Source organism: Sminthopsis crassicaudata, chromosome 1, assembly GCF_048593235.1.
Source record: "Sminthopsis crassicaudata isolate SCR6 chromosome 1, ASM4859323v1, whole genome shotgun sequence".
Classification (NCBI taxonomy): domain Eukaryota; kingdom Metazoa; phylum Chordata; class Mammalia; order Dasyuromorphia; family Dasyuridae; genus Sminthopsis; species Sminthopsis crassicaudata.
Window position 1 is genome coordinate 498,983,847 of NC_133617.1, and position 24,740 is coordinate 499,008,586.

The window sequence follows — 24,740 nt, forward strand, 5'->3', positions numbered from 1 at the left end:
ATAACTGACAATAAAAAAGGCAAATTATCTTATTTTTTTCTTCTGTTTGTTCTGCCAAAGGGGGGGAATGATCAATGCACTGGAAATAACAGAACAAAAATGACTGAAAAATTGGTATCCAAGATAAATGAGGAGGATTTGATCCTAGTTGCTCTCAATGTGATTCAGTCATCTGGCATGGATCTACTCCATCCTCAAATACTGAAAGAACAGAATGATGTGATTGCTGCTTAAAACAGGTAAAGAATGACACCTGGAACTAGCTTGTATCATCTTGAAAGACAAAATTGTTAAATTTCCGTGTAATTATTGGTACCTTAGAAATTGGCAAATACTATAAATCAGGGCTTGATTTATTATTTTATTAAGTTCTAGACTTGTGAAAATAATGCCAAAATATTAATAATGCAGATTAAATTTAGAAGTGGACTATACATAACATTTTGGTTGAGAGAGAGATCCATTTGTTAGATGGTTACCTCTCAAAATGGAAGAAGTATTGCAGGGCTATATAAGAGCAAATGTTCCATATTTGCCCTTAAAAAAGGAAAAGAACAGAGACCTCAAATTATAAAAGAAATTGATTTGTGTTTTAGTCCTGGAAGAATTAAGCAATGAATCATTAAGGAGATTGGTTATCAAACACTTAGAAAAGGAAGTGGTCATTACAAAAAGCCAGAAAACAGCTTCATCATGACAAATTAATCTTGTTTTTTGAGAAGGTTACAAAACTGATAGTTTAGGGATGTTATAGATATGGCTTATACTGTTGACATTTTTGTCAATAACCTGGAAAAGACATAGATGGTGTGCCTATCAAATCTGCACAAGATACAAGGAGGGAATAACTAGTCAAATTGCAGAACCAAAAGAAAAAAGATCTTAGCAAACTAGAGTATGGCTCTAAATAGCTTATGGTTTTTTAAAAATCAATTTCACAAGGATAGGGGAAATATGTTCGTATAGTAGTCACTGTAAAAAGACCACAAGCTCAACATGAATCAGCATCATGATACAATGGCTTCCTAAAATAAACCACAAATTGCATAGAAATAGGGGGAGTTTTTCCAAGCAAAAAGCCTTACTGTACTTTTGTATTGTATCATACTATATTGTATTGTATTGTATACATTTGTATACAAAACCACTGTTTTAGCTTAATCTAGAACTGTTTCCCTAGAAGGATCCAAGATGACAAAGGACCTTGAGTTCTTGAGAAGAGGAGTCTGGGGGCAGGATTGGACATGCCAATTATCTCCAAGTATATTAAGGGCTATGATATGGAAGATAGATTGAGAACAATGGGTGCAAATTGCAAAGAAATAAATTTAATTTTGGTATCAGGAAAAAAAACTTACTGATGATTATAGCTGTCCCAAAGTAGTGGTAGGTTATTATTATAATTATTGATGCTTTGTCTAATTTGGTTTGTTTTTTACTTTCTTTGCAATTTCATGCTTAGCACATTGCCTGGAAAATATTAGGTATTTAATAAACTATTGTTGACTGTTATGTTCTCCCTCACTGGAGGTCTTCTAGAGGCTAGATGATCTCCTCTCAGATCATAAGGCTATTATCTTTGGTTATCATACTGTATGCTCACTGAGGTCTCTTACAACTCTAAAATTCTGTAACTATGGGTAACATAAACAATGCTCTAAGGTCCTAGAAAAGATACTAAGTAAAACCTGAAAGTTGCTATTCAAGGAAGTTTTCCCTTAGACTGAAGTAACAAAGGAACATGAGATCAATAACTCAAGAAAGTTAATTAGGGAGGATGTAATACTTTTGGAAGTTGGGTGGCTCAAGGGATAGAATACAGGCCCTAGAATCAGGAGGATCTGAGTTCAAATCTTCCTCAAGACAGTAGCTATGTGACCCTGAACAAGTTAACTAATTCTGTTTTACTCAGACTAATCATCTGCAAAATGAGCTGGAGAGGGAAATAGACAACCACTTTTGAATCTATTCCAAGCAAACTCCAAATGGGATCTGAGAGAGATTGACACAACTGATATAACACAGCAACATAAATACCCTGATTTCTCCTCAAAAACCAGCCTCATGAAAACTAATCAAATAGTAGATTAATTAAACTAATTAAAATTTAAAAATTTTTTAATTAATTAAAGATTAATTAAAGCTGCCCAGGATTAAAGCAACTTCAGCTTCACCATGAATTTTATAAGGGCTTGTCCATACTGTTAATAGTATGAGTATGTGTTTATGTGTGTGTAGGTATTTGTATTTGATGCAAAAAAAAAAAAAAGAAAGAAAAACTCAGCTATTTCCTGTGTTCACATGTAGCTTACATACCACATGAGACATGGATTGCAGACATGTACACATACACATATTTCTCACAAGGATTCTCTGCTGGAGTTGATGATTCTTTTGAAATAAACATCTTGTTTGGAAAAAGTCTGAATACTGAGTGAGGGGAAATGTTATTGAAGAATCCTCTCCATTAAGCTATTTTTTTCACCTGGGAAGTGAACCTCAGAGACCAACTAGAGCTTGATCACTACCCAGTAGGTCCCAGTCACAGAGACTACCCACTTTTAGGTGAAGTGTTTGTGTATTTTTGCACAACAACATTTGTATCTCATTAATAGGTGACAGATTATACCTGTTCTGGGATGAAAGCAGCAGGACTCTTGTTTTAAGGACTTGGGAGAAGGCAGCTCCGTGCTGGGGATGATTGACTAGTCACACCACCTACAAAACAGCAGGCAGCCTGCTGGCCAATTACCTGTCTTTTTCTAATATATAGTAGTTTTGCACATTTATTCTACCATAGTTTTTTGGTGCTGTTATAAAAGATCATATAACTTTAAAGCCAACACAAACTTGCATATTTTTCTCAGCATTAAATGGCTGCAGTTTTTTCCCCTTTTTCAAGTTTAACAAATTTATCAAGGGAAAACTGATATAGCTCATCTTAGCTTTCTGATACAGAACACTGAAACCAAGTCAAATTGCAGAGGATACAGGGAGACTCCATATCCCCTGGTAGGGGCTTTTTTTCTTTTTCTTTTATTTCTAGGAATAAGAAAGCCCAAAAATCAGCTCAATTTGAACCTTGATGTCTTGCTCTGGGCCACTAGATGAAGTTTCTTTCAATGAAGGATATTTTTATCCTAATAGAACCAAAAAGAATGTGAAAATTGAGGGTATTCTCTGAAATCTGACTTTTAAAAAATGAAAAATCACAGAAATTAATTTAATTAAATCTAATTATTTAAATGCTCTGACTGTTCTATATTTAAAAAACTAATTATGTGGGATTGGAAAAATAGAACCTGACATTGGACCAAGTCATCATAGAAATATTTTATTAATCAAATATATTTACATTTCTTTATCATTCTCTTGAAACATGTCCCTGTTTTTTTTCACTTAAACACAATGTAATCTTTTCAGATTATATCACAAGAACACAGCTACATGCATGACTTAGTTGGTCCTTGGCATTATTTTTTTAAAAGATGCAATTTTATGAAGTAAAAAATGCGAGCAAGCTGTTTACTCTTCTAATTACAGCATAATAATTATTCTTATTACAACAGACAACCTTTACAGCAAACTGTACACACAATATGCACCAGCTAATGGAGAGTATTTGCACTTTCCTGATTCACTATTTGTGTCAAAAATTTCCAAATCCCATCCCTAGGAAGAATGGAAACTCAAAAATGACCTTAACTGATTTTTAATATTCTTATGAGAAGTTCATTAAAGATGTATTGGGAGGGAATTCAATAAAAAATAAAATCATAGTAAGCTTATGACAAGCACCTTATAGGATTTAGTAATAAATGGTTTTTAAAAGCCACATTTTCATCTGACTGTCATTAGGACATAAAAAGAGGTTAGGAATTGATAACAGGTAATCAGGTCCACTAATAGCCTTCATGTTATAGAATAAGTAAAGTTTGATATCATCAGATTTCAAATTAATTCTGCTCTCTCAGAAGTAATATTTGGCATCAACATTTGAGGTATTACTTTGCCAGCCTCCAGATTTGAAAAGAACCAGAGGAAGGCTTGCATTGCAGTGGTATCTATTTCTGCTGTGTGTTGACATAGAAAACCACAAATTAACATTATCCATGTTGTATTATTTTTATATATTTTATTAAATATTTCCCAATTACATCTCAGTCTGGATCTTGCAGCACTTGGGAATTTTGCAGACCCCCTTGAAGTAGGTAAGCTTTGAATTTAACACCTCATCTGTAGCCTATCAGGTGAGTCCTCCATGGAGGATTTAAGAGAAAGATACAAAGGAAATTTTTTTTCAGACTTCAGAGATCAGGCACGAGTGGTTAAGCAATTTGCCCAGAGTCATACAGCTTAGTAGTATCTACTAGGGTATTTAAACTCAGGTCTTCCTTACTCCAAACTCAGCATATCAAATGGATGCTTACATCAATGAGATTGTGTCCATTAAAGCAGGTAGTAAAAGAATCTGAAGTGAGAGTCACTATTTAGATAATTGTATTTGTATACTTGGTAGACTGCTCCAATTTCCCTTTCTTGAAGTTTCCTATGAAAGAAATAATTCACTAAAATGCTTTGTTTTATTTCTCACATAGGAAGAAGTGAATAATTATTTAGTATGAGGTTGTTCAGAAGACATGTGTACTGAGTTGGTAACTACTGTATTTTGCACAATGCAATAGTTTTGTTGGTAGGATGTATTTGGAACCAGTGTATCTGGGTTCAAAAGCTAGCTCCACCATTTACTACTATTTATGTGACTTTAGGGAAGTCTCCTTTCTTTCTAGGATTCAGTTTGTTTATCTATAAATTTAAGTGCCTGGTCCAATTGACCTCCAAGGTTCCTTCCAGCTCTAATCAGCTACTGTTTTTTTTTAACAGATTCTTGATGGGTATTATTTAAAAATGAATGATCTCTTAGATATATGGGCCCCAATGGATATGCTGAAATTAGATACAGAAAAATCAAAAATTCTTGTCCTATAGAAATCTTTCATTAACTTGTTAGAATTTATGGAGAGAATTTCTCAATAGGTGATAGGTGTACATAGCTTGGGGAAGAAAAAAAGACTTATGTATGCCAGCTGTCATGAAGTAGGACATGATTAATAAATGCAAAAGAAGAACCCTGCATTTTACAGTCAGATATATAAAAGCTTGTTTTAGACTCAGACAATATATTCAGATCTCTTGTTAAAAGTCCAAGAATTCTAGAATCCTAGAATTTGAAGACAGCTCAGAAGTTAGCAAAACTAAATCCTATCAGAAATTAAGATTCCATCATATAGGGCATATAGGGCAAATAGTTCAATCTCTGATTTAAACTTCTAATAATTTAAGTAGGAAATAGCAATAATATGTTTAAATAATTATGTAATTGACTTGCCTTCTGACCAAACCAATTTTTTATGCCACATAAACGTGTTTTCAAAAAAGCCAAAGTATATCCAATATGGATGGTACCTAAGAACTTGTGGAATCTAGTGATCTTTTCCTTTCATATCCCAATCTAGGATTAAAATTACTGCATCTTAAAATCACTGTACCTGACTGCTTTTATACTACTGTTAACCACATAAACCTGTTCATAATGGACACAACTAAACAACTACTTCATTGATGCTTGACAGGAGGTAGGGAGGAGAAGTGAATGCTGGGTATCCTCATAGCATTCAATCAGAGCAGAAGAAATAAAACAGACTGAGATTAGCCAAAGTCAGGATGGGTTTTTAACTGTCAATACTTTTTTAAGTCTAGTTTTTTTTTTGGTTACCCTCTAGTAAAATCTGTTGCCATCTACATAGCCATTTGTACTGCAACCCAGAATTTTTATAGGGTTTTCCTTTAAGTAGGGAATTGTAGTTGCCACTTTGTTTTTGGTTAAATATATTAGAGCTATATTAGTAATTTTTGAACCCAGGACAAGTTATAGAAAAACTTTGCCTGGAGCAAGCAGTTCAAAATATAGCAGAGTAAGAACAGATTGTGGAGGGACCTTACCTGGTTTGAAATGCCAAGAAATAAAGAAACCTGTGCTATCTTGTAGCTTCCTATTTAAATAATTACTCTCAGTAAATTAAGTGCTAAGCCCATTTCCTCCTCTATGTTGCTAAAGGACTGCAAGTGCCTTCAAAATCCTCCTTGTTTTGGCAAAATCCTAGTTGTCCAATCCTCATTGTGTTTCTGAAATGTATGTTTGCAGATGCCACATGTATCACAGCATGAAGTCTGAAATTGCTTGCAGGCAGTATAAATCTAAGATTTAAAAATTATCAACTATGGTAACATTCATTTTAAGAGTAATTTTCTTTCCATAAGCATACTTCATAAATAAATTGCACCTGTGCCTGGTAATTAAAAACATTCAAAACAAATAACAAATAAGAAAACACACTGTTCTCAATTAGAAGTTGTATTTATGACTTTGAGAAGAGTGAATGTTCTTTCTTTAACTGATTACTGAGAAAGGCGTTTGGGGAGGAAACGGAAGAGATTGCTAAATGTAAAATGAGCCACAGAAAATTAAAGAAACAACAACTCTCAGTTTCCTTTGAATCATCTTTTCAATGCTTAGTAAAGCAGAGACCCAATGACAGGCATAGCATATTGACATGCACTGGAGTCCAGCTGAAGAAGTGTGCTTATGTTTCCTCATAAGGGAGCTTCAGTGTTTCTCCACCAATGTCTGATATCAAGCCTGTTTCTTTGTTCTTCTGTTGATCATATAGTTCCAATGAAACAATAGAAATCTATTGATTAAGAAGTGAAAGATGGACTTTTGGTATTAAGTGCTCAGCACATCTGAAGCATTAGTGTGAATGTTCTGAAAGAGAACAAAAGTCAACTTGTCCTCTGTGGATTTGTAGCTCATGGTTGACTTGAAGACTGGGAAGATATAATCTGGGAGGGCCAACAATAATACATAGCATTCACTGTGAAGTAATGTTGTATTTTTTCTTTTCTCTTTTGCAAATTCAGATAAATACTGGTGATGGTCAAATCTCAAAAGATTCAATCTTGGGTGGATAAATGTTGCAGCATTCACTTATTTCTCCCAGTTTCTTTCCCAAACCTCTTAATCTAATGTGGAAAATCCCATAGATTTCTGGAGCCTTCTGTTATCACCTAGAGCAGGTCTGGTTTTTTCCTTATCTTATAGCATTTCACATCAAGAAGAAGAGAAGTCTGTGAAAAGTCAAACTAAATCCAATCCAAGGAAGGATGTCAAAGCTATTTTTTTTCTAAAAATTTTTCTTTATATTCAATCGATGCTTACTAATCTTTCTTAGGCATTCTGTATCCTTAAATGTTCCTATTGCAATGTTATATTTCCAATATAAGGATAACATGTTTTTCCTTTAAAAAAAAAAAGTACTATATACAGCATGAAAAGAAACAGAGAGTTGATTTTTACAGGAGATTTGTAGGGGGATTTTGTTTTTTAGATCTGTTGCATAGCAGTACTGATGCCCTTTCCTCTGCTTGTCAGTTCTTTTAGGTTAGGAATCCCAGGAACAAAGTACTAGTAATCAACTTTTAATGATAAATCAGCCTGTGTGCTCACATTATGAGAATGCCAAAGAAGAACTAAGTTTCTGTTGGTATACATAAGGAATTCTTACAGTAACAATCTTTAAAAATTAAAACCACAGTTTATATTAATCTATTGTTCCATCAGAATAATAAGGGCTTCAACAAGGGCCTCAGACACAATCCCACTTGAGGCAACCAGTTCTGATAGAAATAGATCAACGTCATCACAAACTGAGAAAGTATTCTGCCGTGTACTGCAATGTGTCACTCAGAAAGCAAGTCAAACCCATACAGGTACTTATCCTCTTCCCCCTCCACCTAGTGGCTCACTAACTTCTTGGCATAATTTTCAATATTCAGTATTCATAGGCAAATCAAAGCCAATCTGATTATGCACGAGTAATTCACTTTTAGAATGCTTTCTCACCAAAAAAGAGATTTTTCTCTCCTCTGTCTTCCACATAGAGCAATATCTATGATCTTTCGAATTCTAAAGGACTGAATACTTATGCAAATAGATGCCTAGAATGAAATTTTCCCAACATACAAATTCATGTAAATAATTCTAGTTTTTGCAACCTAGCACAGCATGTTGTAGTAGTTTCAAAAGTATTGATTCATTAATGAAGAAAAGTTAGTGGGATGACAACGTCTCAGACAAAAAAAAAATGAGTTAGGATGGAATAGGTTGTATCAAAGTAAAAGAAAATATTAGTTTATAAGTTCCCAAAAAGCAAGGACCTGGATATATATTTCCCTATACCCACCATATTGCTAACAACATAATATTAGGTACTGGTTAAACTGAATTATAGCCATCAAATAAAACAGTAGCTACGTAGTACATTATCATCTCTCCATGGGTGGAGGAAGTGGAGAACATAAGTGCTAAAATGAATACTTCCAATGTAACCCCTGCTACTGAAGACGTTAGGACTAGTTAGTGGGTTACTTGAATTTGGGAGTTCTCAGGTGCAGGAGGGTTAAAGCTGATCAGGTGACTATTAAATTGAGCACCCACCCATATGGTAGCAACCAGGCTACATGAAAAGTGGCTAAATAGCCCTGATCAGGAATGGAGAAGGTCAAAGTTTCCGTGCTGTTTAACCATGTGGGTAAGATGGATAAATGGCTTTGGGATGAAAAGAAGACCTTGTCTCAAACTATTAATAGTAAGATAAGATTAGAAAATATTCCTAAATATTGAAGGAGAGAATGCTCAGTACTATCTCTTAAAACTGGGAACACTCAGATCCCAATTCCTATCCTAATGCAGTGATATCTGTGGTTCCTTTTGACTTACAAAAATTTTCAGAAGACTCTTATGGGGGGGTAAGTGAGGAAGAGATAACATATGCTTAAATGGTGTATTATATATTGATTGAATATACTGTCCTCTTTTTATTTTAGAATAGCTTAATAGTAAAGGTAAATTGATAAAGCTTAGCTCTGGGAGAGGCATGAGACAGATATATTCAATATTAGCAATATGTATTTCCCTATCAACTATCCTCTTCCTTCAATAAACAGAGTTTTTAGGTTTTCTTCATGCAGTTGTTTATTGGTAAATAACCATTAAGAATTCTCTTTGCTGATGAAATCATCGGTCCAGAGGAATAACAATAACCAAAAATCATCACCAGTGGAAGCTAGAAATTGTCACCAACACTTTCTCCCTCTATATTCCTATATTGTCAGTTTAAATTGGCAAAGTATAAAAATGAAATAATTGCCTGGGTATTTGAAGTGAAGTTTTTAATTACCCTTCAGTATCTGGAGAATAAACATTATTAAACTCTTACTAAGTGCAAGTATTAGGCATTTTGTATTTCAGATGAAATTGTTATAAGCCTGAATTATCTTAGTAATTATCTTAATTCTTTGCTGTATTTTGTCTGTTAAATCTGGCATTGTTTACAGACTTCTGTGAGATTCTTGGCAGTGTTAAAACTGCAAGTGTCCCCATATGCCTGAAAAATTATGCTTTTCTATTTCCAATTTATTCAGACAGAAAATATTTCCTTGCCAAATTTGATGGCAAATAAATGCCAAAATTTCCTTTTAATAATCAAAGGGGAAAAAATAGATAAGTAAAGACAGAATGTTAGAAAGTTGGATGAAAATGCCTGAGATATTTCATTTGTGTTCAGCATTAGCTAGCATAGACATCCGGGTTGTAAGGTCAATTATAACTGAAATTCTTTTTTCCCTTCCCAGGATTTATGAACCAAGAAAAAATGAAAGGTTTCTCTTATTTTTTTTAGCATTGAGAGACCAAGATTCATATAAAATGATTCATATGAAGGAATCCCTGTTGAGAGCTGAGCCAAATATATCTAATTCAAAATTCTGAGAAACATTTATTTTAGGCCCCTCAACTCCAATAATTTCTTCCAAAAATTATACCAAAATGTACTATCTTCAAGTTATGGAATTCTTAATCATTTGAGATATTTAGAGTCCCAAATGCATGCATGCATGCATTGAATTAACCTCTGGGCATCTCCTCTATCTACATTCCTTCCACTGTAGAGATGATTATACAAAGTTAATAAAGATCTCTAACACCTTAGATGAGCAGTACACTTTTTTTTCCTTAAAATTCCCTGAGAGGTTAATACCTAGAATATCTTTTTAATCAAGAAAAAGGACAACAAGCAAGTATTTGGGAGAATTTAAGTGATTAAGATTTGTCTGAATTAAACAACCTTTCATGTGGCAGATAAAAAACTGTAGTAACATTTTCTTAAGAACTCAGAAATTAATAGGAGCCAAGCTATAGCCCAGTTATCCTATTTTAGAAATGGAAATTCGCCAGAAGAATGGGGAAAAGTTAGAGATGAGGATATAAAGTTAGAAAAAGACTTTATTTACTGAGGAAAGGAAAGCATTATTCAGAGTAAGCATGTCATTCCCTGTCCCTTTTAAAATCAATTGAACACAATGCAATATGTTTATATATGGTGATGAAAACAGAGAGCTAGTAGTTCGCGTTAGTCATAGAAATGCCAGATGTTCCAACAGTTTGTGACTTAGAAATGCTACAAATAAGAGGTTTGTACAGTCAAGAGAATCTTTGGGAAAAGATTCAGACTGAAGAACTGGAACCAAGTTGGGGATTTAGCCAAAGATATAATGGTTGGATGGATCCTTCTTGGAATCCCCAAGGATAATGTTGGAAAGCCCCTAATGAATTATCAGAGAATACCAGGTCAAGCTCTGTACCAGTTATGTATGCAGATCTATAGGAAAATGAACTTTTGTCCCTAGGATATGTGACTATCTTATTCTCAAACAAACAAACAAAAAAAAAACTATAAAATTTTGCCCACAGGGTTTATCCAGTTGTTAAGGAACAGAATTAGTCAAAGACCTGAGAATTAGGCAGATAGTTTCCTTAGTAAAAGGAGATTGTCTATGTAGCTCTGACCTCTATGGTTTAATTCAGCATTCTTGATGCTGCATTCAGCATTCTCTCTATGTATCATTTATTATTAGGAGTTAAGTACAAGCTCGAATGCTCAATGAATAAATGAGAAAGCCATCCAAGGCTTCCACAGACTTTAAGGGAAGAAAGATCAGAAGAAATAATAGAAGCTTTGAAGGTTGAACCTCAGATCATTTGGATCTTTGCAACAATTAAAAAAAATACTTGAAACCTAATATTGGAATTTGGCTTCACATTGACAAACTTTATTTTAGAAGTTTATAAGCTAAAATGTTACTGAAAACCAATTTCCTTTACTAGTTGATTTGGAACAATTATACCGTTTATGAAAGCTCCACAGTTTTAAAATGATCTTATCAACAGTATCCTGACAGGACAAAACATTGCTCTGTCCCTTCCCCTCTCTCTCCCACCCTTGAATTTAACATGGTTTTCTTCCTTTTCTGGGTACTCCTGCACAAGCCCAATCTGTTGAATAAATGGAGCCATGTAAAAAGTGTGGAAAGGATGAGCATGGAAACCATAGAAATGAAATGTCCTTCGGTCTGAAGTTAACACTGCTTAGTAAAGGTTCTTGCTTCTGTATCCAGAGGCCCCCTTCGCCTGTTATAACTGCTATCACAGCCAGCACCAAGCCAAACCAAAATGAGCCAGCAGAATGAAGGACTTTACATCTGGGTCCATTGAGTCATGCCATTAAAAAAGTACAGTGAGAAATAAGTCCATGTGCATTCTCAGTCATAACTATGGGCAGAAGAACCCATAAGATTCCTCACTTTGGTTCTAAATAACAATTCTTTTAAAAGCTTTTAGAAATAAAGCAAATACATGGTGGGACTAGGAATGTTAGCTGTCCCAGGTTACTTGTCCACTGAAATAAGTCTCATCCCTAGTCATAAATAAATAATTTCTTTCCTGGTCTCACTTCCATGCCAGGATCAATATCTCTTAACATCTTACTTATTTTATTACTGCTTTTGGTTTTCTGGGGCTGATTGAAAGTTGCTCAGAGGAAATCTTTGGTTTTGCTTAAGTGTCCGTGACATTTAATCATGACTTTCCTTGCAGTTTAATTCCAACCAGTCAATCAGTTAATCCACTTCAATTGATTCTGGGCTCTCTGTTATTGGCTTGCACTCATTGGGCATCCGTTGGTGTCGACTCAGCTGGGTGGCCTGCGTGAAGCTCCTCTCACACCTCTCGCACCTGGTGGAGGCAAGAGAGAAAATTGAGACCAGGGAGCTGCTCCTGGGGGGTGATGGGCTTTGTCTCATCCTGCCTAATCAGAACAGACACTCCAAAGTGGCTTCAGATTTTACCGGCTCAAGAGGTTTAATTGGTGGCTCCTTCCAAGGCCTTGATGCCTATGATGGGACAAGGCCTGTCTGATTCAGAACAGAGGGATCTGTCAATAGGCAGGGGGAAGGTGATTTCTCCAGAGAGGCCTGTCCTGCTGTAGCTCTGATCACTGTCAGTTCAAATAGATAAAGAACAAAAAGAGATTTTTAGGAGTGAGCCATCAAAGAAGCAGCTTGTCTGCAGTTTTCTGCTCTGTAACCCCAAGAAGAAATTGATGACAAATAGAATTTCACCTTCTGCTAATTTAAAATCAGGATTTCAACTTTTGTAAGTACAGGAGCCCCAGGATGATCATCTCTTAGTTTAGAAACAAGAGAAAAAGCTGCTTTTGTTTGCAATGCTTTGGGAGCTTCATTGCTTTTTATACAAGTCGCTCACATTCACACAGCCTGACTTTACTTTGGACAAAAATACAGCCTTCACATATTTTAAGGCATAAAAAAGCCAAAACCTGAGTCTCTGTGATTAGTTCACATGCTTCAAGAATGCAGGAGAATAAATGGGGGAAAGGGGGAAGCAAGGGTCTTCATCTTCACAATGCCTCTAGTCCCAAATTGAAGTAAGAATGTCATCTAGAAGAACTGGTGGTATCTCATAGCAATGGGCTACATACATCTCTCAGTATTTGTTCTATGTTTGCTCCATTAAATAAATAAATAAATGTATATATGTGTGTGTGTGTACATAGACATGCATATGTATATATGAAAAAGGAATACATGTGAAATATATGTATTGTGTGTATATGTTTGCCTCCAAACACCAATGCTCACCAATAGATATAATTTTTTACACACAAAGAATTATAGATAGCGATTATGTGAGCCATGGTGGTACACAGTACTGTTATTTGCCTGTGTGTAAAACTAATTATCGGGAATGCCTGACTTCCATATTTTAGCAGCACTCCTTCATGCTCATACTTTTCCTTCCCCAAATCTTCAGAGAAAAAGACGCTATAGGGAATTTCCCACTATCCATTATTCCCATTATTCTAAAATCTTTGTTCATGAACTTACTCCTGTTTTCTGGTACTATGTGTTATCTATATGGTGAATGAAAATCTCAACAGCAGAGTCATTATGATGGATTTAGACATTTCTCATCCACCACTAGGGACTGAGGCAAACAATACTCTCAAACTACCTGCAGGGCATTTTGTTTTCTACTTTTCTCTAAATTACAGGTGTCTTGCCACCAAAATAACTATTTGTGAAATTTAGAGCAAGTATTTGTAGGTATTTCTGAATTTTTTTACATAGCTTTTAATGAGGAATTGTGTGCTTGGGAGTTAGAATTCTTAGATTACGTATTCATTCATCAGGGTCCCTGCACCTGCTGAACATGTCAAGTGTGTATAAGTTGTGTTTCTTTGATTGTCTTTCGAGGCTTATTTTTAGCAGCCTGCTTCACTGTTAAAAACTGCACTGTGATCTTGACAAATGTAGAATGTCAGCTTTAATGTATCAGACCTATCAGCTCAATGAAAATAACTCAGAAGTATTGATCACTTAATGATTTTTGGTGTATTCATTAACGTCTCTGTGCAGATCATCCTCCCTCCAGAGCTTCTGAAGTGCTGATGACACATTAGTGTATTGCTGATTGTTTATTAGAAAACTGATTAGTTACTGGATTAGTGTGTCAAAATATACTACCTTTCATTGCTTGACAAACTTTCAAATTATTATATTCCTTTTTATCATGAAGGCACTTGAATCAATTTCAGTGAGAGTATTAGCTTGGACAATTATGAAGCATAGCACTATACCTAACCCGGGATTTGGGTTTTCCAATACTGTGGGTTTAAATATAGAGTGTTTATGGAGTAAGGTGTTCAGGATAACATATATGGAAGAAACTGTGGGGATAAGATCCTAGACATACTTTTTAGACTACCCACAATAGGAAAAGAGCTACTTAAACAAGTCCTGGCCAGCTGGGACCTCCGAGACCAACTAATCCAGTAGTTCTAAGCCTTTTTATTTGTGTTTTACAGACCCATGTGGCAGTCTTATGAAACCCATGGACCTTTCTCAGAATAATGTTTTCAAGTGCATAAAATAAAATACATGGGATTATCAAGGAAACCAATTTATCTTGAAATAAAAATGTGTTTTGTTTCAGGTTTTTTTTGGCCATACAAGTTCACAAATCACCATTGATAAATGTTTGTATTCTGGTAAACATTGATTACTTGGCTATTCAGAGGGTAAAATGTATGAATACATGCTTTTAAATTTAATTTGTATAATTAATATTTTGTACATTACCTTCTTTAGACTAAATAATGTTTTATAACATTTGTCAATCTCTAAGGCGTAAATGCTTACACTGAAATTTTAACTAACATTTCATAAGTTGGTTAGGACTGGTTCCAACACACCTCTGGAATTAGTCTAAGAATGCTAGATCTATACTAACTTCCTCATATAACAGATGGGAAACTCAGGGTAAGCAACTTTAGATTTTCCTCAAGTATAAATGTAAGTTACTTCTGCCTTGGGGCCATGCTGATTAATCCAGCCAGACTCAACCTCTCAACCGCACTTCACTGCCACCTTCCTGTCTTGCCAGCTTGATACTGTGCCCACCCAAATGAACCCTCTAGCTGGGGCTGAGCTGACTGAAAGTTCACTGCATCAAGCCAGATCCAGCCACCTGACTTAAGGTCCACTGCCATCTTCTTTCTATGCATTTCTAGCCTTATTCTTCACCCCCTCTCCTCCTTTTACTTTGGGGATATTAATCAAATCAGCACGAATAATTACTTCTGAAAAAAGATGAGTCAATTGATTACTGTGGCTCTACTCATGCCTATGATTTCACCCTTTCCTGTCTACTATACCCATATGTGTGTTATTTCCCCTTGTAGAAAAACAGCACTTTGATGGCAGAGCCAGTCTTTTTATCCCCAATGCTTAGAATAATGCCTGTTACACAATAAGTGCTTAATAACTACTTCTTTTCTTCTTCCCTCTTTTTCTCCCTCTCTCCCTTTTTTTCTTTCCTCTGCCTTTCCCTTCCTACTTCCTTCCTAAAATTCCAACTTCTAAATTCCTTCCTAAGCACTTATGTGCAAAGAAAATATAGTGGTAGTTCTCAAGATATAACTATTTTACAAGGAGATAATTGCTTTAAAAAATTATCTAGTGTAGTTTACATGTTGTCTCATTTGAAAAGTGAGCCAGTAACTAGAACAAATTGCTGGTTTACTTTACTGGAAGATTCATCTTTTTGTGGGATAGATAGAATACTAACAAAATCAGGGGATTTAACAAATATTTCATATCACACAATTACACAATAAAAGATTGGACAAAGGAAATTGTGATTTTTTGTATGAGAGAAAGGATTCAAGTGAAATTCTCTTGAGTAAGCTGATAAATATGTAATAAATGGTTTTCCAGGGGGAAAAAGTATCCTTATAACATGTACTTTAAGTTTAATCTGCATCATTAGCATTTTCTCTATGATTTCCATAAGTACAGATGAGGGAACAACAAGCTACTATTCCACCATTTTTTATAAAATTTTTTTGTAAAGCTTACAAGATGATTAACAATCAAACCCCAATTTATAATGCTTACTTATTTCCAAGGTGTAAATCCTTATCCTACAAATTTAGCAATCTCTCCTGTAGAAACTGGTTCTAGCATGCATGTTGATGAGTTGATGTAATATATTCCTTTCTCTGATATCATTTTGTGAATTCAGAAGTGACATACAGTGAAAATTATAAGTTTAAAATATAGCCCTGAACTGGCAGACGAAACTTGATCAGTTTTCAAGCCCAGGAAGATGAACAGATCTTGTATTTCAAACCAATGTGATGGGATGAAGAGGAAATGAAAATGATGTTAATGGGAAAGTAGTTGCAGGGAATGACAAGTTCTTGATTTTTTCCTTGTGCACTTCACAGTTAAGAATGGTTATGTAAGTGATATATTACATGTTCTGAGTTGATTTGCAGATGGCAGGGTTTTTGACAGTGAAACCAAAAAGCTTGACATGAAACCAGGAAGTGCTAAAATAGTAACAAAGAAAATCAAGAAATATTGTGTTTTTTTTTTAAATTTTTGTATAGTCAATGTCATAAGTAAGATTACATTCGAGGTCATTCTTCAATTAAATAGATAGCTGTTCAGTTTCAGTCAATATACATTTATTATCTACTCTGTTAGACACTGTGCTAAGTACTGGGGATACAAAAAAAGAGGCAAGACAAATTTCTGCCCTCAACGAGCTTACAATCTAGGGAAAGAGACAGCAAACAAATGAATATGTATAAACAAGCTATAGACAAGATAAAGAAGAAATAAAAGAGTGAAGATATTAGAATTAAGTAGTACTAGGAAAGGTATCCCATAGAAGATGGGATTTTAGTTGGAATCTGAAGGAACTGGGGAAAGCAGGAAGCAGAAATGAGGAGGAATAATATTCCAGGCTTGGAGGACAGTCAGAGAAAATGTCTGGATCCAAGAAATAGAGTATCTTGTTCATGGAATAGCAAAGAGGTCAATATTTATAATAATAAGGGGTGTAGATGGTAGAGTTCTACCCTTCATAGTCACACATACACACACACAAACACACACATACACACTTGAATTAATTTTCTTAAAATCAAGACACCTCATTTAAAGTAATCACAGAGTCAATGAATAAACTTGATTAGATTTCAATGTGGGGAGAAAAGCTTAATCTCCACTATGATGCATTTATTAGGTGTAAACGACTGTCTTAAGAAAGAAATATTGTGATTGGTTAAGAGAATGAGCCATGCTTCTGGAATTTATAGGTTAAAAAAACAAGACTATTTCACATGTTCAACAGTTTGGAACCAGGAAGATTCTAGGTTTAGGAATATTTTGTGAAGGAAGATTTCTTTTCTTGTATCAGAAAGCAACAAAGAAAGGACAATTTCATTGAAGATATTGGATCAGTAGTTTACAATGCATCCCTCTGGAAGCAGAGAGGTAGATTAAGAAAGACACAAATAAGAAGAATTACCCAAGAGAAAAGATAGTTTCAGCAAGCTTAACCGCTCATGGAATTAAATAAGTGATAGCTCTGAAGTTAAGAAGTAGCAAATCTTGGGAAAAGAGCTGTATCTAAGAGAAGCTGCATGAGGACCCTCTAAAGAGAAAAAGGACCTCTAGTACCAAAAGTAGTAAGTTCCCCATTCCACATATATCTCCCTACCATCATATTCTAAACTTAAGACCATTCTTCTCTTCTGTGGTTTGTGGGTCATTGTGTCCCAAACTTTGGGGAGGATACCAACTCATCTTACAATACCATCTTAGTACATGTCTTTACTAAAAGAGAATGCAATCCACTAATTGTTAATGGAAAGAAGGTTAATAAGTTACATTAATATGATATTAAGAGTTTCCTTATTATCAAAGATAATTTGGGATTTGCTTTATTCTAGAAAGAAGAAAAAATAATGGGATATTTTTATAATTCAAAAGAGAAGCAGCAAGAATGCTAAACCTGTATAATATATTTGTTAAACTGAATTGAGTACTACATCTATCCCTGGGTCAAAGGCCCAGAAAATAAGTAGGTAGTAACTCAATACAAGTTTATTTATTTATCTCTGATGTTTGAACCAAATATTTAAGGTATAAAATATTTTTGGAATTTATATAGTTTGTTTTATTTGAAGCAAATAAATTTTTGTTTTTAAAATGCACTATAGAAGAACTGACTCTAGTTTCTGTCATATTGATGAGTTAAACTTATCCTTTGATTACATAACATTTATAAGATATAAAATATTAAGGTAAATTATTTTCTTTTTGTAACTAAGATAGAGACAAAGAACATTTCTTTTAATAAATTTATAGTCTGACTGCAGATTCCAAAGGCAAAAACATGAAGCAGGTATCAAATAAATTAGAGTATTTTGAAGTCTGCTCAGTTACAATGAAGAGTGAGAACATTGTCTTCAATATACATTTTCTCTTATTTGAAACTACTCATAAATAGTTATACAACTAGCTAGTTCCCCAAAATCTCTTAGTCTACATATGCTGCAAGACAAACCTTGGTCTTTGCTTATTTTTGGTGAATTCCTATTCATTTTTGAGAATACAATTTAGAGCCAGGTTTGAATACTATGATCTACATGGTATACAATCAATAATAACAATGACACACATTTTTATGGGGCTTTACTGTTTAGAAAAATGCTTCTCCCACAATATCCTTAAAAATTGTAAATGTCTTCTTTACTAAAAGTTGATGTTTATTATAATGTAAAGCCATAGCAAAGCAATAAAAAAAATTCAGATATCTTGACTTCAAATCTCATTCCTGGTTAATTACCTAGGTTTTTGGTTTTTTATTGTTGCTCCTATAATCCTCATCAACTTTCTAAAAGTCATTTCACAGCAGAAGTCTCCTAAGAAATTTTATATTTGTCTGTAAATGATGCCCTCTACAGAAGATATCTTTCCTTAACCAGAGAAATAGAAAATTAAACCTGATTTTATACACATGTATACACACATACACACACACATACACACACACATATATATATATTTTTTCCACACATATAGAGACAGTATTACTTAGAGGGCCAGTCTTGAACATAGGAGACCTGGGTTCAATTATGAACTCTGACACACATTAGTTGGGTAACCAAGGACCTGTCATTTAATATTCAGAAACATTTCTAAATCTCAGTAGAGAGAATTCTTTACACTATGATATCAAAAGCCTAGACCTTCCTCTACTGCACCCTATGTATGTCTAAATTAAGACACTGGTATACCCAAGAATTACACAAATTAGCATAGATGTACACACACACACAAACACACACACACAGCACTATATTTATACATATATGCAGCAAAAGCAGCCTAGTAGATCAAAAACTTGACTTCAAAGACAAGAAAACTCAGATTCACATCCTACGTCTGACCTACACTATCTCATTACTGACCTACACTATAACTTACATTAGGCAGTCATTTAAACTCTCAGTGCTCTATCTAGGAAACTCTCTAAAAGTATAAATTGTAATCAGTTATAGGGAAGATGCCATTATACACAAATGGAGGAAATCTCCTTACCCTAGATTTCCTATACTTGTGAAATCACAGAAATACACATGTACATATATATTCATACGCATACATATCATTCTATTTAGATGCTTCACCTTTTCAAATGCAGTTTTCTTCTTTTAAGATATAGTCTTTAAGTCAATTCCCATTAGATGAAAATAATAATTCTTTCTGTGAATCCTATTTTTCTGACAACTACAGTAGGGATACTTTGAAAGTTTTGATTTGCAGGATGGTATAACAATATCTCTGTTATATTTATGAAATCCAAAAGAGTATGGGTATCTATGAACTATATGACTGCCTCAGGACTAATTGATTTTGAGATTGTATAATATAGAATATTTAATTTTCTATTTTCCTTAAAGAAAAGTAGATGGTTTCCTAGAAGGCTCTTTCCTAGACATCATGAAGGAAATATGCTCAACATATCCAGATCTGGCTAACTGATTTTCTTTAACTACTTACATCTCTCTTTCTCTCTGTCTCTGTCTCTGCCTTTTTCTCTCTGTCTGTCTCTCTTGTCCTCTTTTTGTTTCTATGTCTCTCATACACACACACACACACACACACACACACACATACACACACGTACATGCAAATTTTAAGAAAAGCACCATTTCATGAAATCTTATGATAAATTAAATTTAAACAAAAATGTTAAATCTATTGGAAACATGACAAAAACAGGCTGTTAGGAATGAAAATTGAGTGGAGTCAACAAGGTTACACATAAGTAACACCTTAACATTAATAGAAATCTATTTTCCATTTTAACCCTGAAACCTCTTCAATTAATTACTAAAATCTATTTACACAGCTACTAGATAAAAATCAATCTGATTCCTAGCACCATATTTGGTTCATTCCTGTGAAATGCCTTTTTTTTAATAGCCTAATTCTGAAAGGCCCAGGTGCAGAATGCTTAGGTGCTGCCTGGCAGAATTTACAAAGTTTTATGATCCACATCCTGGATAATGTAAGATTATCATCATTCTCATCCACAAAAAGGAGGGCAGAATTTGTGACTCTTTGATGATCAAATGTGTGAGCTGTCGAAGGCCAAAGGCATTGATAAACTCCATATTGGAAGAGGCTGACTTGCATCTAGTCAGAGTCTGATCCATTTTCTTTTATGGAACCTAAATAATGTTAATTGTCATTGTTTTCAATTACTAATTATTGCCAAAAATTAAGCCAAAGGATAAGAGATATGGAAAGATTTTACTTGGTTAAAAGAAAATGTTCTGTCCTTGATAGGGAAAAAAGAAAAACAAAAAAAAAATCATTTCTCCCTCCGTTGGCAAGACAATAAGGCATTTGGGGGCCAAACTTGTTGGATTTATTCTTATCCAGGACATTGTTTTTCTTGAGCAAATAATAATACCACTCCCTGCCATTTGATCCAGATATCAAGAATGATACATTATTTAAATAAACAGTTCTGTTAGCATGGTCCTTCTTGGCTGAGAATAAGCATTGGGATTAATCTTTACTTTATAATATACATTATTAATATTGTTTCAATTCTTTGATATATTTCTTAGAGGAGTTCTGATGCAGGATCTCCTTTTCCTTTTCCTTTTACTTCATAAACAAAAAACTAAGAACAGCATGAAAAATAATTGAAAGATTCAAAAGATTTCAAAATAATAAAATACAATACATAGACAGTAAGAGCTATATCAAAGAATTATTATAACCTTGTCAAAGCTAAGGTTTCCATTGATTGTCTCTGTCTCAGGAAAATTAAAATTTTTCTTTTAAATGTTCTTTCTTTATTAATACTCAGGTTTCTTCCATCACCAGACACCCCACAAGGACATTGATGCTTATTGTTTCTGGTTCTTATTTTCTTATCAACATAGTAATTTTGAAGCCTTACGAGCACATTAAATGTCCAGTCACAATGTTTGATCTAGGTTTAAACATCAGGAGGCATGATAAGTTATATGCCTACCCAAGTCACTTAATGTATTTGGAGTGGAAGAGAAATCCTTCCCTGGATGTCTTAAAGAAATTCTTTTCTTTGAAGCCATTATTCAATTGTCAATTAATCACAGCTATACTTCAGCAGTAGATGAAAAGAATATGCCTCAAAGGACTTTTCAAAGTTTCTCCTCTTGAATCTTAGGATCAAAATTTTATAACTTGGAAGGTACTGAAAGAAGTTGAATAATTGGAAGGTAAAGTGAGGTTTCAAAGAGGTCAAGTGACTTAGTCACAGTCATATGACTATTAATTGACTGAACCAAAACTCTAAACCAGATATACAAAATCTGATAACAATTTCTTAGGAAAAAAAATACAATTCTTCTTAGAGTTTGGATTTTGATCTTCCAAATGCCTTAACCACTAATTGTTTGAGATAAATAATATGGTGCAGTAGATGTTCTCCTTTTTTCCCCTACTCATGAGAGAAGCTGTTAGAATTAGGTGAAAGGGGAAAATATCTGATATCTCAGTTACTTACTTGAAGGGTTTTTCTCCAGTATGAGTTCTGATATGGTTGTTGAGGGTAGTAGCCCCAGCAAAGGCACGACCGCAATAGCCACACTTGAAAGGTCTGTCACTGGAGTGGGTAACCACATGATTCCTCAGTTCAGAAGGCTGGGAGAAGGACTGGGAGCAGTGACCACACTGGTAGGGTCTGAAACAGAGACACAGCCTGATCATTATTTTCTGCTTCAGCAAGAGGAGGAGTTCCTTACCTTGTAAGAATGGGCAACTCTTCTGACAGCATCCCTAAAGTTCTTTGATTGTGTATCCTATCAGTAAAAAAATTTATGTGCACTCATCTCTAATGCAGGAATACTTGCTTATTTATAAAATATATACATGTATTTACTATCTTAATAATAATGTGCATTATAAAATGTGCACAAAAATGGAACTGAAAGATTGAGATATTTTGGTTATAACCTGTATAAAAAATATTTTTCTCTCACTAAATAATAATAATGGTATGTTTAGTGAGAGAAATGTGGTGTAATATATCTCATTATTTTTGCAAATCACTTTTGTGATTTGAAGGTTCCGTTGGAAGTTTAGTTCATTTCATTATTTAATGGCTGTCATAGCTAGCAAAGACACTTCATAAAGATATATAGAGCCAAAAGGAAGAAGTGCATCATTGCTGGTACTTACTAAATCATGGTACTCACTTTTCCAATCTCATCCATTAGTTATACAAAGGTGATTTATTAAAATTCAGCTAGTAAGTTTACATCTTCTCTAATAAAAATAATTTGTTTTTATAAACTAATTGGAAGGTGTTGTATTTTTAGTTGCTTAACAGAAAGTTTTGAATTTCACTGATGTTTGTCATTTGGAAGATTTTTAATCAAGTGAGGAAATGTTTAAAAGTTTTAATATATGCAGACATGAGGATTTTTAAAAATAGGTGACACACTTCTGTAATTTTCAGGAATTCATAGTGGAGAGAGTTAAGTATCCAGGAGAAGAGGATGGTCAACTGTATTAAATAATCCAAAGGGATCAAGAAATGAGTACTGAGAAAAGACCATCATATTTTGACAGTTAAGACATTGTTGATAATTTTCAAGAAAGCAGCTTTAATTGAATGCAGAGTCAAGAAGAGAAATAAGAAGAGTAAGTTGAGAATCTAGTAGACTAGGGATACCTTTGAGGGAAAAGGGAAATTAGGAAAAAGGGTAGATTTGAGAGGCAAAATAATGCAATGACATCTGTGATACACAGTGCAACCTGTTTACTCTTTGTTTTGTAATCTAAAGAAAGAAAAGTACTGGGATAATCCTATTAGCCAGAGCACAGATTCTACTTTCTGAGGGCTTTTACAGGAACCATATTGTTATCTAGGGAGAAAGGTGTAGGGTCTCTTGATAGGGGTTTGGGATACAAAGAGAGGAATCAAAGCTCTTATGAGTGCCTGGTCCATCCATAAAGCATAATGATGCTACTGTTGTATTGGAGATATTGAATGAATGAATGAATGAATGAATGAATGAATGAATGAATGAATGAAAATTAATTTAAGCCCTTACTATGTTCCAAATCATTGAGTTACACAAATAAGTAAAGATAGTTTCTGACTTCAAAATCTTTCATTCTTATGGAAAGACACAAAAAAGAGGAATGAGGTACAGGAAAGGGTTCTTCGGAAGTACAGTGAATATTTCTTTGGAGAATTGGTTCTAGAACTGAAAAGGGTTGGAACTGTCTTAGAGTAAGTATTCCTGCAGCATCAGGGAACTAGCAAGAAAATACTATGAAATAAATAGAACAAAGCAAAATAAAACTGGCAGTTCTGGAAACAAAAGTGACAAAACTGAAGATAATACAAAGATGATTGGTTTTTATAGAGAAATGAAACATGTTATCTTCCCACTTTCTAATTCACACTACTAGCTATTTCCCCTTGTGAGCCAATTCATAGCATGGCTGCCACTTTGAGCCCTAGTTTCAAAGTGGAGTATAAAAAGGATTTTAATCACTAGTTGCCTATTTCTTTAGTGTCATATAGAAAATGTTTACTCATGCCCTCTAAGGTAAATTAATTTTCAAAATAAGCCAAATTTATTTACAATGCCAACAATATACCAAAATTCATTTTCAAACCTTTCCAGACAAAATTCAGACTGTATTTTTGTATAGAGAAGTACATGTTTGGTCAAGTAGAATGTTTAAGAAAAAGAATTTTGATTTAAAAAAAAGCTTTGGAAAATACAAAATATAGTATATTTGTACCTTTTATTTTACTTGCCAAAGGATTTAATCCAAATTATTGTCTTCTTTGATCCTCACAACATCTTTGTTAGATAGGTAAAGAAGCTATTATTACTTCTACTTGATAATTAAGGAAACTGAAAGAAAAGTGTACGATGACCAAAATTCAGAGACAAAGGCCATCTTGGATGATTCTGACTTAAGCCAGGAATTTTTATAAAAATATGCATTTATATGGTTTGAAACCCTTCTACAATCATAATATCTGAATCACCCAGGGAAAAAGTGAGAGTATACTTTTAAAATGTCTCTTTATACTTAAACATGGTTTCAGATTTGAAATTTAGGTTGTTCGCTCCTTTTACTAATTAACAAAGATATTATCCATGAGAGGTCTTTTTCCTGCAAATTTCTGTTTAATCCACAAGTGAATGGAGGTATACAGCAAGTGCTACCATTTGTTACCTAAAAAAAAAAGATAATATGGCATACTTTTTGCAATGTATGCCCATTGTCAATGGAAAGCAAGTCACAACAAATACATCAGCAGCAATAGCATCATAGCTATCAGTTCTATAGTTCCTTAAAGTATGCAAAATACTTTA

At 34.1% G+C, this 24,740-nt stretch overlaps 1 protein-coding gene across 4 annotated transcripts in view; it reads right to left on the minus strand.

Moving 5' to 3' along the window:
* Nucleotides 1–5,283: 5,283 nt before the first annotated feature.
* The window catches only part of PRDM6 (PR/SET domain 6), a 157,877-nt gene continuing 138,420 nt past the window's right edge, over nt 5,284–24,740 (minus strand). For all 4 annotated transcript variants that reach the window (XM_074281504.1, XM_074281501.1, XM_074281502.1 and 1 more), the window contains exons 7-8: nt 21,902–22,078; nt 5,284–12,190 (exon numbers count right to left, since the gene is read on the minus strand). In XM_074281504.1, coding sequence (XP_074137605.1) covers nt 12,076–12,190; nt 21,902–22,078 — 292 coding nt within the window. In that variant the 3' untranslated portion in view covers nt 5,284–12,075. The remainder of the gene's footprint in view (nt 12,191–21,901; nt 22,079–24,740) is intronic.